Genomic DNA, 17,863 nt, shown 5'->3' with positions numbered 1-17,863 from the left:
GCCCATATTCAGAATACCAGAATGACAGGCACTCCGAACATGAAACTACTATTACAAATTACCATCTGCAGTGCAGTAGCTTAGTTCACAGGTATCAGTATATATCAACTGTGCAACTTCTGACAGTAAGATTTCTGTTGTTCCTGTTAACTTTCTTTTGATTATTTTGTTCTTTAGTAAATTTACACATGATGCAAGGAGATAAGTACGTTAGATAACTGTTCATTCATGGTAATTCTTTCTCACATTTATATTCATTCATAATCCTTCAATAAATTATTCATATAAATATCATTTTTGTTTTATTTGTACTATTATTTATTAAAATTCAGGACATAGCTCCATTATAAGTTAGGACCATTAAAATCATTATCTAAATCTTAACAGGACTGCCAAGACCGATATTCAAGCAATGCTTGTGTTTTTTGTTTCTGTTCTTTTGAAGTTAAATTCTGGTACCATATTGCTATGAGCACAAAAAGCAAAACACAACAGGAAGAAGAACACAGAGACACCCATGGGCACACTGTACTGAAACCCTCTGGCTGTTCCGGGTGTTTCATACTCACTGGTTGCTGTTGGTGCAGTGAAGGTACACGCGGAGCTTGCCGTGGTCAGGGCCTTTCACGCGTGCCATGAACACAGTGGTGCCCACCAACTGCTTGAACAGAAGAGACAGCCAGTAATCCTGGTGTGGTGGTTGGGAAAGAGGGACAAAAGGAGACCATTGCTTATTTTCTTATTCTGATTTTAACAAAACCAACAGAAGACAAACAATTATTCTACAAAGAGGATAACTGTTACTCTAAGGGTATTTAAAGAGATTTTTTGGGGAATGCTGTGACCACCGTGAACTTGAGGGCAGCATCTTGTTCGCTGCTCCCTTCTATCACTGGAGTTTTCTGTTTCCATGCTGCAGAGGGCCACTGCAGTAGAAGGCATGTTTCAAGAATGCAACCCCCAGAATGTTTGCATAGTCTTGGGGAGCTTTCACCCAAGGATCCAAAGCAGAGCTCAAAGGACACCTCAGACACACAACTCAGTGCATACATACATAATGACACAGTTTTTAAATTAATCTTTTTCATTTAATAAACAACTAATTTCCTCTAAGACCTTCTAGTCCTCCTCATAAAGTAACGGGTCAGGCAATCATCATCACAAGCTGTCAAGATAAAGACAGACGTTATGTGCTTCCTGACAGAAGAACACAACACCATTTGTGACGAATTTTTGTCAAAATTAAACATTTTTAATAAGCTCAAGCCCCAACTTTCCAAGAAACATGGGAAACAGAAGAACATATCAAATAACATGCTATGAATAAATTTAGCAAAACCTGGAACATGGGAAATCCCATGGAACAAATTACCCAATTTCTTTCATTAATAAAGTATAAGGAATAAAAGAGAGGTAAGAGAATTTAAACAGGTTATCCTAGCACTCTGTGAGGCTGAGGCAGGTGGATCACAAGTTTAGCCTTGATAACATAGTAACTTAGAGAATGCTATCTCAAAGGAGAAAAAAAGGAAAAGAAAAAAAAAAGACTGGGGATAGGGACATAGCTCAGTATGAAGGCAATGGTTCAATCCCTTATAACACATACACACCCCACAGATTTAAGAGATATATCAACCAAATGTAATATGTAAGTTTTTGGATTTTGATTTGAATAAATAATAATAATGATATTTTAGATAACAAGGAAATGTGAAACAAGCCTAAATATAGTCAAGTAATTCTTATTGAAAACAGATATCCTGCCAGGGACCATAGCTCAGCAGCATAAGCACCTGCCTGGCAAGTGCAAGATCCTGAGTTCGATTTCCAGTACAAACAAACAACAGATATCCTCAAGTGCCATTTTACATAATAAAAATCAGGGTCTTTTTATTGGTTCCATCTTAATTTTTAGATATACATATTTTTAAGATAGAATTTTGGATAAAAGACTACATTTAGTGCTTGTACCACATCATGTTAGAGATAGGTAGAATGAGATTTTATTTATAAATACTTTGAATAGTATTAACAATAAAATCAATTCTTAGGAAGAATTTTTGAAAATAAATATACAGATAATGACTTGTTTGTTTGTTTTTTGCGACAAGATCATGCTATGTAGTTCAGTCTGGGCTGGGCTTGAACTCACTACGTAGCCCAGGCTGGCCCTGAACTCATGGTAACCCTCTTGCTTCAGCCTCCCAAATGCTAGGATTACAGGTGTGTGCCACCATACTGAGCTAGTACTGGCTTTTTATAAAATTAAATAAATTATGAATTCATTACATAGACATGGAGCTTTGGATACGCTAGCAATTTTAACTTCAATTCGCTTCATAAAACATTTCTGATTGGAGATTGTTATTTTGTGAAATGAGCCATAAAATTCCAAATTACCCCTTTTTGAAAAATACCAATACCATTCTGCAAATGATGTTACTAAATTACTTCCAGCTTATGATTTCTTGACACACACACATATCCAACTGGATGGTCTCTAGGGTTTCTTCCAACTTATCATTCTGTGGCTGGGCTATTTGTGGGCAGGACTGACTGTTCAATGGAGTTAGAACCATGGACCCCCCCCCCCCCCACATCTTCTGTCTACTTGTAGAAATAGAAAAATAGTGGTCACTTACAGGTAGAGGTCTGAAGTTTTGATCCACTAAGTGGTAGTTGCCGGCACCAAAGAGCGCCTGTCTCATTACCACGTCGATGCCCATCTGGGCTGACAGGCCCAGTTTATCCAGCCACCTGGGACAGAGCGACACCCAGCTTTCTTCAGGTTTGAAAATGCAAAGCGCGCCACGCTACTTACATGCTATTCTGCCTTGCTCATCTACAGAAACCCAGAAGCATGGCATTAATCATACCTACGCCATGCAGCAAAACAGCCACTAAGTGTGGCAGCAGATGCTTCATACTGTCCCACACCTGAGCTTGACCACAAAGCTGACGACTGTCCCGTTCAGGCCAACGGGACTTCTACAAAGCACAACAGACAAATTCCCAGCTCCATAGACAAGTTCTCACCCTGCAGGCCACTCTGACACATGCACTGTGTGAGATCCAAAGAGAAGACTGCAGTCATCAGTGGGCAAAATACGAAATCAGCAGAGCCCCCAAGTAAGGCGCTCCTGATGCTTCTGCGCATCTCACCTGCCACCGACTCGTCAGTTAATGGCAAAACAATGTCCCTGTTCTCACTATCCTCATGCTCTCTTGAGCATAAAGGATCCATGATTTATTCTAAATTGGTGTCAGCAAGCGTGCGGAGAAGGAAAGAACAAGGACGGGTGAGGGCAGGGGACAAAAATCTCAGGGTGGAGATGCAGCACTCCCCATCAAGACATCAGGACAGTCGTGTGTTCAGTATAAGCAGGCTGCAGTAGAAACAGCCAAGCTTGGTGTCCCACACTGAGGTGACAGTAGATGTCTCAATTTTTTTGTGTGTCCCTCTGGTGTGACTTCAGATGTGGGGTTCTAATCTCAGGAATGGTGCACGCAGTGAGTATGGTTCTCAGGACCACAGTGCTAGGTGCATTCTTTTACAACGAACTTTTGTCAGAGGAAAGATGCCGCGGCATGTTCAGGGGTTCTAATGAGGACCAGAGATGTCTAAACCAACTCTTATTATTATTATTATTTTTGTGGAGCCAGGGATTGAACTCAGATCCTTGCGCTTGCCAGAGAAGCACTTATTCTACTGAGCCATCTCCCTGGCCCCAAATCTTGGTGTTTATTTTTTATTTTTTATTTTTGCAGAACTGGGGATTGAACTATTGAACTCAGACCCTTGCGCTTGCCAGGGAAGCACTTTTTTTTATTCCACTGAGCTATCTCCCCAGCCCCAATCAGCTCTTATTACAATGATTCACTTGTGACACCTGTTAATGATGTCCAACAAGCTTTACCCAGCCATTTTCTTGCACATTCCACCCTGATTTGGAGGGATCGCCACAAAAGCTGCCTTTGACCTTGTTTTTGGCTAGTGTTAGTGAAAAGAGTCCCTGAGCCAGTGGGGTTCACTCACATGAAGCCAGCTGCAAAGGTATTGGACAGCAGGGGAGCCCCACCTCCGTATGCAGAGCTTGTCTCTCCCAGCCAGACCTTCTTGCCAGGTGTGGTCTTCTCCACCACCTAGGAATACAAAGGTCACCATGATAACCGCAAATAAGCTGACCAACCATGGTGCTGAAGGTCCATAGTATTCAAAACCTGAATCACTACACCCATCTGTCCAATCAAGCATGTCCACAGTCACTTAGGTCTTGGAAATTATCTTTCTTTGGGATATCAGGGATTTGAAGGAATATAAACTCATTATTATGATCTGTAACTAGTTCTACTAAAAGGCTATTGGACTTATTTTTAATTTCTAATCAGTGTACCTGGGTAAGAACCAATGCTGATAAAGAAACTAGAGGTATAGAAGACACAGTGGTTGGTCTCTAAAGTTAGAAAAGCATGCCAATGGACATATATAGACTTTAGAAGTAACTAGACTATAAAAAATAAGAATTTTGGGCTTATATGTAAAAAAATTAAAACTATTACCTTTAAAATTCTTTTCACTGATACAGTGAAAGTGTCCAGCACATCAGGATTTAGAAAATCTTCCTTAGTAGCAAGGCGTCCATTCAAATAGTAGCTAAATTAGAAAATATTCATAAAAATAAACTGGTTTACTTCTGCTTTTAAATCCATTTCAACCTTGTTCTCCTTCCTACTTATCTCTTCTCCTCTTTATTGTAAAACAAAAGGGCAGAAGCTCTCGCAAGGAGGCACTGATGGCAGGGCACATGAGGAAGGAGCCATTTCTCTAAATAACTAGAAACTGGCCACAGCTCCTGGGTCACCACTCCCTCTTTGGCAAGCAATTGGTCATAGTGACTTTTATATACCATGAGTTAATTGGTAGTGTCCCTTGATCTTAATATGAATATGTTACTAAAATATAACATTAAATTTTTGTTTTATTCATATAAAATTCTAGCACAATGATGCTTGAAATATTTGTTCCTGTTTGAACTATAAAGCCAATTAGCAGTTGAGTGGAGATAAGTTTTGAGACTTTAGTGGTGAATAAAATTAGCCTTACATTCCTCATAGTAGGAGTAAGAGACACTTACTGGTGCCAGGTAACCGAATCTATCACCTCTCCACCAGCCTGCAGAAAGCTGGAATGAAAATACCACTATGTTAGCAAGTAGTCCTCCTACATATGCATGATAGTTGCTCAAGAGTTTGATTCCCCAGAAATGACTGGTTACTATATTAAGCTCAAGTGTTAACTTCCTAATTCTGATAACAGATTTCCCCATCCATGCCATTTGTCCCTACACCCTTGGTCGTCTGAGTTAATGAATCTGCTTTTGGCAAACCGTGTAGTCAGGTGGCCAGCTCTTCAACAACATGTGGGCTGTTGTGAATTTTCCACTAGAGAGGAACATTTATTTTTAAGAAAAATGGCTCTGTAATCCAGCACTCAGGAGGTTGAGGCAGGAGAATCTCCTAGAGTTTGAGGCAGCCTGAACTACAAAGTGAGACCCCTCTGCCTCAAAGGAAGAAAGAAAGAAAAGAAAGAAGAAGGCAAGAAAGAAGACCAGTCCTGCTGCCTCTAGTTCTTACCTCTGCAGCATCTTAACTGTCTTTCTTCGAGGCTGACTAATATCAGGACCATAGAGTTTTGCATTTTTGAAAGTGGAATTTTGTAGAAGTTTATGCAACTTAACAAAATCTTTTCCTAACTGCCATCCATCAATGAAAATACCAGCCTTCTTCTCGTAACTGTTAGGTTCTGAAACACAGCAATTCTCCTCTTAATCGCTTACCTTTTAAAAAAATAATATATGAAAGCAAACATACTATAGCATATAAATATGACAAGACATTTTCCACATCAAATGCAACTAGAAACTGTAATATTAACCTCCTGAACAAACTTTTCAAAAAGACTCAAATACTAAAAAGGTACATAGCATAATTTAACTTCTGAAAACATTTAGGTATATAGATAATTTCACTTTGCAGTGGTTCTTGTGTAAAAGTGGTTGTCTACCACTATTTGAGGGAATCAATCATTGTAAAAACTAAAATTAAGAACCAATAAGCTCTAGTGGAATGTTTAAATTCTTCTCTATAAAAGCATTTTCTCTCTTTTATTTGTTCTTTCCTCATCCAACTGATATACCTCATTAAAAATTTTTTAAGATCAAATTAAAAGATGATATGTTGTTGTTATCATTTATTTAATGGCCTATTAAAAAATCTAGATTCAAAACAAATGAAGTCATGGAACTCAAAGTGAAGAAAGATCAAACCCTTGGTTACAAAGAACTTATTCCAGAAAAAGAAAAATTTTAATTATATAACTGAGGTGAAGAGGGTATTAAACAATTTGACATTAATAATGGGGATATTAAACCAACATATATCCTACGTTCAGTTTCTGATTTATTTTATTATTATTATTTTTTTTGGCGGAGCCAGGGATTGAATTCAGGCCCTTGAGCTTGCCAGGGAAGCACTTATTCCACTAAGCCATCTCCCCGGCCCCCTCTATTTTATTTTTGTTTACTTTGTTACAGCCCTTAGGATTAAACCCAGGGCCCTTGTACCCAGAGGAGTTATTCCCAGTCTTTTTTTTTTTCCATAATTTTGTTGAGAAACAAATAGCAATGAGACAGTTTCAAATCAAATCGGTAGGGCAGTTTCAATAATTAACACATTGCATACATTCTTCCTAGTGGTTAATTGCTGTATAAGATGCGGACATGATATCCTATTTACAAACACCATTAGAACAAATCCTTCTATTCATTAAGAGAATGTAACTATATATCTATCCCAACCACTTTGAATACACAGATACAAAATGGACATTCATCTGTATACCCTTTTTTGTTTAGTTCCATTATTTGAATATTATAGGTGTGTAAACTCAGCAAAATATTCTAAGAGTCCAGTAGCCCATAATAGTATTGGGTCTTCCACTTGACTGGCAATGTCAGAAACTCTTGACCCGAGTCCCCTACAGCTCAACATAACACCATGGCTTTACTTCTTATATTTCGTTTTTATACTTTTCTGCTGGATGGTTAAGACCAAGGTAAAGCAGGACCTATGCAACAAGAGTTGTAGCTTTTGGGTCTGATAAGGTCAGTGAAATCCCCTCAGGATTTATCCCAGTCTTTTTTCCCAAGTCCTTTTTAATTCTTTTTTTCTTTTTTAAAATATATTTAGCACAGGGTCTCACTGCACAGATGGGACTCCTAGTGATCCTCCTGTTTACAGCCTCCCAAGTGGTGCGATTATAGGTGTACACCACCATGCCCAGTCTCAATCGCCATCTCAGTGCGCCCCAGGGGTGGGGCCAGCATGGCAAGCCCAGGGATTGAACCAGGTACTAAAGCAGGTGCTTTAGTCTGTTGAGCTATTTGGCCAGTCCTCCTTTGTAATTCTTTGATTTTGAAGTAGGCTACATCTCCATCTCACCCCCACTCCCTTTTTTTAATTTAGACACAGTCCTGCTAAGTTGCTAGATGTCAAGGGTAGACTCAAACATGTGATCCTCCTGCCTCAGACTTCCAGAGTGCTTGGATTACAAGTGTGCCACCACACTTGATTATATTCAATAACCTAGTTTACTTTTTTAAAAGGTTGAGTGGTCAAGACATTTAAGGCTCAGAACAGTAACGGGCATGCAGCATGTGCTCACCTCATCATTACATTTCATTTTCCATTTTATATTGTTTCATTGGCTGATAGAGTACTATAAAAATATTTTGAATGTGGAAAGTCGTTAATACATTAGTTGGAATTTGTAAGTAAGTACCCTGCCAAGAAAGAGTGATGAAAGAGATACTCAGGAGCTTGACCTAGGCAAGATTCTACATTGGCAACTTCTGGCTAGCATGAGCATTTAATGAACATTGTGATAGGATTGCTAAGGTTGACTGAGAGTTGAGAAACAGGGAAAGGAAAGGAAAGGAAAGGAAGAGCAAAGCAACGTACGTGGCTTGCATTTGCTGAGGCCAGCCTGCCAAGCACAAGAGGTATAAGAGACTCTGAGAATCTCAAGGGAACCTGAGTGCTGGGGAGATTGCTGACTGTGATAGCTTTCTCCAGCTCAAATATAACAACAGGGGTTAGCAATAGGTCACAGAATATACTAAGGCATGCCAGTCTTGCTCACAGGGCATGCTGAGATGGTAATTGAGGCTGGGCGTGGTGGCGCACACCTGTAACCCCACTCTTGGGAGGCTGAAAACAGGTGAATCACTATGAGTCTGATTTAGTAGTGAGACCCTGAACACCCTGTAGACTCTTCCCTAAAATACAAAGAGAGAGAGAGAGAGAGAGAGAGAGAGAGAGAGAGAGAGAGAGAGAGACTATACTAAGGCATTTTCTCTCATAGGCAGTTCCAAAAGTTGTGTTGTCAAGCATTTGCAAGGATGTGCCTAGACTGAAGTATATTTGCTAATAGTACACACACACACACACACACACACACACACACACACGAACAAATAATGCCAGTGGAGAATCTCCTTATTATGGAAATGTTCCTTGGGTACCTACCATTGCCTAGTTCCCAAGACATGTCATACCCCTTGGAAGAGCAGTAGTCCAGAAGCAACTGGGCATTAGAACTGTCCCACTGTGAATCTGCTGTTCTTAGCAACTCATTCAGACCAAAGATCAGGTCCAGTCCTGAACAATTTGCAAAAGAGTACAGCATATCCACGGAGTTTCCTGCAAGAAACATGCCACATTCAATGTCAGGTCAGCAGCACTAAGACATGGCTGTGGATTGGCTTTTCATGGTGTATTACTATTTCTGCTGTTAAATCAAAGGAATTCCAGACCTAATGAGTGAGCCTAAGCCTGTCTAAGTGACAACAAAAAAATTTTTTTTAGTTCTTTTATTTGTTTTTGTTTTTGCAGTGCTGGGGGATTGAACCCAGGGCCCTAAGCATGGAAGGCAAATGTTCTGCCCCTTAGTTACACCTCCAGCCCCCCAAATTTTTTTTTAATTTTATTGAGAAACAAATAGCAATGAGACAGTTTCAAAACCGATTAATAGGACATTTTCAATAATTAATACATTGCATATTGTTGTCTTTGTAGTGGTTATTCATAGTACAAGATGCAGACTTGATATCCTGTCCAAACACTATTAGTACAAATCTTTCTTCTTGTGACAACAAAACTGAGCAGGTAAATTAAAGAAAAAAATCTGTTGGGAGCTGGGGAAGCTAGGAAATATATCAAATGTGTGCAGGTAGGACTAGGCTTCAGTGCCTAAAGTAAATAAGCTTTCTCAGCCCTGAGAAAAACATCCAATCTGGTTAAGGTCAGTGATTAGTCACTAGGCAACCTTGTGTCACGTGTTACTAACTTTACTAAGGAATAAATAAACATTGGTTTTGTTGTGGGGTTGTGATGGTCTTGCCTACCAGGCAGACCAGTGACCTCCTAGCCCAGCTTTTGTCTTTCTGTCTGTCTTTTCCCATTCCTGCTGCCGTTTCTCTCCAGGTAAAAATGATCCAACTGAGACCAAAAGAGTCTTACAAAAATCCATCTGCCTTCATCACTTCAGTTGTTGGAGGTCTCGTGGAAGGCTCCAGAAGCTCTGGATCAACACTTGGGTCTTGTTTAAATGATCACAGGTAAAGAGAAAACCACAATCTGCCTAAGCCAGCCTGTGAGTATAGCAGAAAGCCTTCACTTTTCATAACCTAAATCTTTCTGTTTACAACTCATTGACAAATATTTGGTTAATTTGAATTATATTTAAAACAACTTAAAAGTCCTAGATATGTTTTATTTAAAACAAATAAAACGGGGCTGGGGAGATGGCTCAATGGACTAAGCGCTTCCCTGACAAGCGCAAGGGCCTGAGTTCAATCCCCGGTTCCGCCAAAATAAATAAATAAATAAATAAATAAATAAATAAATAAATAAATAAATAAAAAATAAAACTTTACATTAAAGAATCATCTCTAGGCCTGTATCCCAAACTATGTTGTGGTTCCCAAACTACATTGCAAGCCACCATCCCAAACCACAGTGAATTCTCAGGTACAGCTGCTGGAGTTAGCAATAAAGGTCTATAAGACACACCTAGGTAAATCTGAACTTCAGATAACTCATGAACAGTTTTTTAAGAGTATGTCTTATGCAGGGCTTGGAAGATACTGGTAAAAACTAATTTTTGTTATCTACCTGAAAGTCAGATTGAACCAGGCCCCCTATAGTCACAGGATACTGTGGGGCATGGTGGTACACCTGTAATCCCACCACTTGGGAGGCTGAGGCAGGAGTATTGCTGAGTTTGAGGCTATCCTTGGCTAGTATAGAGACTAGAGTATAGAAGTATAGAGACTGAACTGCACAGCAAGAAATAAGTAAATAAAAATAAAAAATAAAATAAAAACCAGGGCACTGAAAGATTTTTTAAGTTTTCAAGGGGAAAACATCTGCTGGACATGACAGGAACTATCCCTATTGGTTCCTTTGACCCAGCACTTTAATCAGCAAATTCAGGTATTTCTTATAACCTAGGCATGCTATTAAGAAAAAAAAATTACAGAGGCACTAAGTGCCATAAGCGCCTGGAAAATTCTGTACTCTGCATTTTAGTTTATGTATAATTATTTTTTGAAAGTGGCAACAATATAATTTGAAGGATTGCCTATAAATCAATTATCATCTGTGTAAGAAGTCCTTGCGATCTGCACATATATTTTAGAGTAACTTGTTAAACAGAAATTACTCTTAATTCTTTCGAAGAAACCTCTGCCTATAAGGCAACCGTCTACAGCTTGCTCTGTGAAAGGGCTTTGCTTTTGTCTTGCTTCTCAGCCTGCAGCCTGGATCCTTTGGATGACCACATTGTGAAATTCAGTTGAAAGTGACTGATAAGGGACTGCTGGGCAGGAAGACACCAGTCAGGGCATGGAGACATTTGCTGTGCCACCTGGGGCTGGTCATCAGGAGTGACAGACACTTCAGGTCCCAGAAGCTCCAGGCCCCCATGGCCCCAGGTTCTGCTGGATCATAGAGCTGGCAACAGCAGGGGCCTTTGGAACACAGAGCCCACTCTAAGCTTCCCTTCCTCTCCTGCCCATGAAGAAACTGAGATGTAAACAAGGCCAATACTTCGCCCAACACCACACAGCTCTCTGGTGGCAGTGCCACAGGGTGACTCATGCACCCTACTGTAACAAGGCCACAGGCAGACATGCCATGAGCCATGCTATGCCCTGTGCTGGGCCACAATGTGGGTATTACATGTCCTCTCCAAAGGGCCATGTGGTGACAGCCTGATCCCCACACTGTGTTACAGGGAGTTGGGGGGCCTTCATGGCGCACCTGACTCGGGACTTTTAGGTCAACTTGAAGGGGACTGCAGGGCCCCAGGTCCTCTTCCCTCTCAGGATACTGGCCACTAGGTGGACAGTTTTGCTGGACCACACTCTCCCTGCACTGCCACCCAGGACCCCTGATGGAGGGTGAACAGAAATATGTTCATTGGTGCACTGACGGAACTTCTAAAGCCAGAGTCAAAATAATGCTCTTCTCTCCCTAAGTTGATTATCTCAGGTATTATCACAGTGACAGAAGCTAGCACACAGAGCCTGGGGTTGTGAGCCCTGCACCCTCAGTCCAACTCTCCCATTTACCATCAGGAACAATATCTTTATTCATAACATAGTGAAATAACTCAGATGCACATGCTAAATACTGCATACTTTCTCATACAAGAAACTCAAGGGCCGAGGAAATGGCTCAGTAGAATAAGTGTTTCTCTGGCAAGTGCAAGGGTCTGAGTTCAATCCCTGGTTCTGAAAAAAAAAAAGAAAGAAAGAAAGATAGAAAGAAAGAAAGAAAGAAAGAAAGAAAGAAAGAAAGAAAGAAAGTCAAAATATGGGGCTGGGGAGATAGCTCAGCAGCATAAGTGCCTGCCTGGCAAATGCAGGGTCCTGAGTTCGATCCCTTGTACTGAAGGGGGAGAGAGAGAGAGAGAGAGAGAGAGAGAGAGAGAGAGAGAGAGAGAGAGAGAGAGAGAGAGAGAGAGAGAGAGAGAGAGAGAGAGAGAGAGAATAAAGAGCAAACTAAAAGATAATAGGAAGTAGGGAGATCTTTTTCAAATGGGAAGGGGATCAAGTGATAGGAGGGAAAAAAAATGGAAAAAATAAACTGGAAAGAAATAAAGCTTTGGTAAATGGGAAGGGAACCAAGAGTTGGAAGGAGCAAGGAGGCGTAGCAGGGGTAGGAAACAGAAAAGGAATGAGGATGTGTTATTCCTGTCTACCAACTCCCCACGATAAATGCAATCACTATGTACACAGATGTGTACTAATCCCTGGGTGTGGTGGGGAACCCTGGTGATCCTAGCATTGGGGAGACTGAGGCAGGGGGATTGCTGCAAATTCGAGGCCAGTCTGGGATACATAGTGAAACCCTGTCTCAAAACAAAACAAAACACCCAAATGTTCTAACATGTACTAATAAAAATAATTTTAAAATATCTTTATTCCACAGGACTCCCAGCTATGGACCTATGGTTCTACCTTGTCTCTGTTGCATGACACCAAAGTTTAGACAATATAGTAAATCATTTAAAATAACAACAACAACCAAAAAAAAAAAAAAAAAAGATGGGGGCTTGGGATGTAGCTCAGTGACACAGTACCTGCCTGGGAAGCGTGAGGCCCAGAGTTCAATTCCTGGTACCAAAGGGGGGAAAAAGATGTGAAGCACTCTGTTGTTACCTCACCCCCTCATATTTTCAAAAAGCTTAGAAGTCTTGCATTTTAGAGAATTTACTCAACATGTACCTTACCTTTTCTGTTTCTTCATTCTTCTAAATGCACTTGGAATTTATGTAACTTGAAATTTGATCACCACTCTTTGTGAGGTAATGCACATTACATTTCTCAGGATTAAAGCTATACATTTCTGAGTTCGCCTCCACTTTTAAACAGGTGGATGAAGGAAAGGGGAGGTAAGGAGAATGAAGATGGCTTCTGTCGATGCACAATAACCATAATCACTATGCACTGCACATGTATACTTTATTTTATTTTATTTTTTTGCGGAACTAGGGATTGAACTCAGGTCCTTGCGCTTGCCAGGGAAGCACTTATTCCACTGAGCCATCTCCCCGGCCCCTACCGCACACATATACTAATAAAAATAAAAATTAAATAGAAAAAAAGACCCAGCCTACTTCCTCCCCCAAATAGAAAATATAGTAAGTGAACTCACAAATACTTATCTCCTTCCCGTTTTTCAAATTCATATCTTACTATATGGGGGCACAGAAAGGCCCTAGGGACGAGGATGACCAAGGTGACACAGTAACCGTGGAGCTGACTGCTCCCCTGCTATCCCATGGAAACTGACAGAAAGACGCCCAGCATCCAACATGGGTGTTGGGGTGAAGAACTGAGTGACAGGAGAGGGGTGGGAAAGAGGGCGAAGGGCTGGCTCTGTAAACATAATTAGTGTAATCAGGGAGTCCTCCTTCTTCCTGAAGTCACACCCAGCTTGAAATCTACACTATCGCTGCTTTTTCCAGCCAAACAGGTTCACAGCTCCAGTGTCTGTATTCTCAGTGATTAATATTTTGTTGTCTCCTTCTGAGGTACAGCAGGCCATCCAGGACCTGCCTCAGGAAACCCACCTGCATTGTTTAGGGCACTCATTACCCAATAGTTGACACGTCCTTACCATGCCAGATTTGTGCTGTCTCCACCGTGCGACGACCCTTGGTCACTCAGCCATCATCAGCCTCAGCCAATGTGTGGAAACACCCACTGGCTTCCAAAGTATTTGTCACTATGATGGCCAGGAACCTGGGCTAAGCCCAGTAGATTTCTGACTGTGCTTCAATGACATGCAGATTAAAATGGAGAATTTCAAATCAGAGGTCAAAGGTTTCCCATTATACCTTCATATTTTACTTTTATACGAGGAATATATTCATCTTTTCCTTGATTCCCTGGCTCCTCAGAGCAGTAAAGGTCATTGTTAGTTCATGAGCAATTGGTTTCTTCCTTTTCTACTTTTAAAAATTACTTATCTATTTGGTACAGGGTCTTACTATGCAGCTCGAACTTGTAGCGCTTGTCCTGTCTCAGCCTCCTCAGTGCTGGGATTACGGGAATGTGCCACCACACCCAGTTTCAGTGGCCAGCTCAGTGTAGGGCTCAGCATGGCATGTGGTACCGGAGTTCGAACCTGGGTCCTTGCACTTGCCAGGCAGGCACTTAGACCGCTGAGGATCTCCTCAGCTTGAACAACTGGTTTCTATATCTCACTTTGTGACTAGTAGATAATATCAGATGAAAGAGAAAAGCCAGAGTTTTGGGTTCAAGATTTCCCATTAAGTTGTTTTTGATGCTGGTTTTTGAACCCTGGGCCCCAAGCATGCTGTGCCCTTATGCTGTACCCTTGCCCTGCCCAGTAACTCTTGGTAGCATCTAAATATTGTTCAGGTTTACACGATTGGGACAGGGCCTATTAAATTCTAGCCGGAGTCCAACTCATTCACATCCAGTAGTGTTGGCCTGGAAGACCCACCACAGATCATGGTTTCTTACTTGAGTAGGTGGTTGTGTTGAACTTTTTCTGGTATTGTTCTCTGAGTAGCAATGTCTCCTGGAAAAGCCACTCCGAGTGCAGCCTTTTTGCCACCTTCAAAGGGAGGGACCTGGATTTACAAAAATCTGCAAGTGGAAGAGGGAACTTAGAGAATCTGCTTTCACAAGAACATGGTTGAAATCCTGTACAGGTATCTGATTAGATATTATATCACTAAAGCAGAAGTTTCTAGTTGTCAGTAGGACAGCATGTGCAAAGCTTGCTTACTAACCACATAAGAAAAAGTCAAAGAGTAAGTTTCAAAGAAAGATTAAACATCCACTGGACAGAGCATGAGACAGGACTTCTGGTTATTAAACACTTCGAGAGGCTCCTGGGAGGCTTGAAATGACCAGGAACCTAATGAAGAATGCACAATCCAGTTTTGGTACAGTTTCTTTTCAAAATACACAGGCATTTGTTATGCAGAGGCCATATATGCTTAGTGGGATTTCCTCTTGCTATAATGAAGATAGGACACAATTTTCTTGGTGGTACTGGGGTTTGATCCAAGAGCCTTAGCTCTGAGCTACACCCTCAGTGCTTTCATTTACTTATTTATTCATAATTTTTAAAAAATATATTTGGTACAAGGTCTCACTACACAGCTGGGACTCGTAATGATCTTCCTGTTTTCAGCCTCCCCAGTGCTGAGATGACAGGTTGTGCCACCACACCCGTTCTGTTTTTATTCATAATTTTGAAACACGGTCTCACTGTCCCAAAGTTGCCCAGGCTGGGCTCAAAATTGCAACTCTCTTGCCTCAGCCTCCCGGACTACCACAAGCACTACCACATCCAGCCTTTTGTTTCTGAGACAAGATCTTGCTATGTTCTTCAGCCTGGCTTACAACTCCAAGTGCTCTGCCTCAGCCTCTCAGGTGCTGCAGGTATAAAAGAGGTCCTGCTCTGCCGAGGTGGTTACTGACGTCTTTCTCTTTTAACTTGGAACCATGCAAACTTCCTGGTCCCCCACACATGACTGGAAAACCACCGCCACCCTGCCTGGCAGCCTGCACTTCTTCCTCAGAAGACAGCAGGGCTGGCCTGGGGGCCACGACTTCCTTTCTGGAAAGCTGCATACTGTGACTGCTCAACCCGTGTCTCCAAGGATGGTTCACAGGAACTTGGACTATCCCAGCTGGGACAACTGCTGAGCAGGCACAGTTTTCTGCCTGGACCTATTAGCCCTTGGGAGCACAGCTGACGCGCAGGGCCGAGTCTAAGCAGACTTATTCAAAGACAAGCCTTCTACCTTTCTGTATTTTTTTCCTGTAGAATTCTCTGCCAATTTTGGCCTATATTTGATAACTGTTAAGAACATCCTTCCTGAAAAAAGTTAATAGAAGGGATATATGATATACAGAATAATTACTCATTAATATGAATATTATAATTCAATGAGGTATGTAATATATATAGTAATTGTTGAGAAAATGATTTAACCTCCATTTGATGTCTCATAGCACATCAAGTGCATCCTGTAAAGATACAGGACACAACTTCCTGGCTCCCCGTGGCGGATTCTTAGGAGGGCCAGACCTGCGATGTCAGACTCACCAGACACGCTTGCTTATGTCAGAATGTGAGGTTGGACGGAGCCCAGAGAACCAAATATTCAAACTCTCCCCGGATGATGTAGAGGGCAAGGATGTCTGAGAAACATCTTATAGCTAATCAAGTCTTAGAACCACCCTAGAGGCAGAGTGCCACACACTGCCTCATGAAACCTTCCCCTAAGTCTTATCTGCTTCAGTCTGTGTGCCTGTGGCTGAAAAGATCCCTGAGCCTGATGTCTTCCTACTCACTTGCTTCCTCCACCAGTTTCTCCTTGGCTGTGACCCTGCTCTATTTATAGGGCAGGCGGCTGTTGCTTCTGCCCTGTACACCTTGCCTGGGAGGTAAATACTAGGAGTAACCTGCTCCCGGATTCTTTCTTGACTGGCTGCTGTCTCCACTCAACTATGGAGCCCTTAATTTGTTGTTAGGTGTCAACAATAACACATTTCTGAAGTATTCTCATGATAGATAAAAGTTAATAAAAATATATCATCTTTAAAAAGTTTCACCTTGATTGATTTCAGATTGCCAGCAACTCCTCTCTTCAAAGGTTGGTTCTTTCTTAGGGTCAAAAATGAGAAAGTCTGTCTTGGTGCCACCAAATCTCAAGTATGCAGGAGCCAAACCTCTGGCCAAAGTCCGAAGCCTGGAAGAACTGTTATGAACACAGGAAGGAATTTTTGTAATTTTTCCAAAGTAATTCAGCCAAGCATTTTTACTTCCTTCTCCCTCGGAGGACCTACTTCTTAACTGCCAGCAGTTACTTTGCCTGAGAACTTTGGAAAGAGGTGGATAAATTCAAACTATTTTTATGCCTGGAAGGAACAGGTCCAGTCCTTGGTTGGAAGTTGAGGGGGACTCAAAGTTACTCTTGGAAAGCACCTTTCAGGATGGTAGCACCACTTGCTGATATGAGGAATGGGTGTAAACTGGAGGTAGAGCTGAAGGAGGGAGGGGCACAGGGGTTCAGTTTTGTACAATTTGAGATCCTAATGGACTACTGACACCAAATTTCCACCAGACCCTTGGCCATGTGTGTCTGGCACTCAGGAGACACATCTAAGCTGGGAGAAGGTCGACAGTCCTCACTTGCTAGTGAAACCAGCGACTAGAACCCCTAATGCCCCTACAGCTGGCAGGAGGAACTTCCCAAGAGAGGATTGCTTTGGCCAGGTATCCATTCTGGTCCTTAGCAACTGGATGCACCAGAATGACAGAGGAGATGCACTTGGGTTTGCGTAGCTGGTACCTGTGAGCAGTTGACATTGGCAAAGAGGTCAGGGTTCTTTGGGAAATGGAAAGAAAACCAGCACTTGGAAAAGGAGCTGCAGCACCCAAAGGTGGATTGGGTTGGGTACTTGAGGACCAGTGGCTGGACTGCAGAAGTACAGGCTGGACCTTGGGGGATGCGCTCCATCGTGTGTCTCTGCTTACACCTCCATGGCATTTGCCACCTGTACCTGCTGTCCTGTGTCTCCTCAGTTTCCTATCTACCCCAGTCCTCGTCCCCAAAACAGAGACTGTGAATGTCTGGCTTTTCACCATCTCCTGGGGCCAGAGACACAGCTAGCACACAGCTGATGCTTAATAAATACCTTGAAGGAAATGAACTAGGCAGGCTGCCTGATGAAAGGGCAAAGAGTGG

The 17,863-nt window shown here is 41.8% G+C and overlaps 1 protein-coding gene across 1 annotated transcript in view; it reads right to left on the bottom strand.

Annotated features, from left to right (window-relative positions):
• The window catches only part of Hpse (heparanase), a 33,564-nt gene that overhangs the window by 9,081 nt on the left and 6,620 nt on the right, over positions 1–17,863 (bottom strand). The window contains exons 2-10 of the mRNA XM_004629274.2: positions 16,728–16,873; positions 14,619–14,744; positions 8,587–8,760; positions 5,635–5,803; positions 5,136–5,183; positions 4,561–4,654; positions 4,037–4,143; positions 2,643–2,757; positions 570–688 (exon numbers count right to left, since the gene is read on the bottom strand). Coding sequence (XP_004629331.1) covers positions 570–688; positions 2,643–2,757; positions 4,037–4,143; positions 4,561–4,654; positions 5,136–5,183; positions 5,635–5,803; positions 8,587–8,760; positions 14,619–14,744; positions 16,728–16,873 — 1,098 coding nt within the window. The remainder of the gene's footprint in view (positions 1–569; positions 689–2,642; positions 2,758–4,036; positions 4,144–4,560; positions 4,655–5,135; positions 5,184–5,634; positions 5,804–8,586; positions 8,761–14,618; positions 14,745–16,727; positions 16,874–17,863) is intronic.

Source organism: Octodon degus, unplaced genomic scaffold, assembly GCF_000260255.1.
Source record: "Octodon degus isolate 3935 unplaced genomic scaffold, OctDeg1.0 scaffold00028, whole genome shotgun sequence".
Classification (NCBI taxonomy): Eukaryota; Metazoa; Chordata; class Mammalia; order Rodentia; family Octodontidae; genus Octodon; species Octodon degus.
This window is presented reverse-complemented; position numbering and strand designations above follow the sequence as displayed.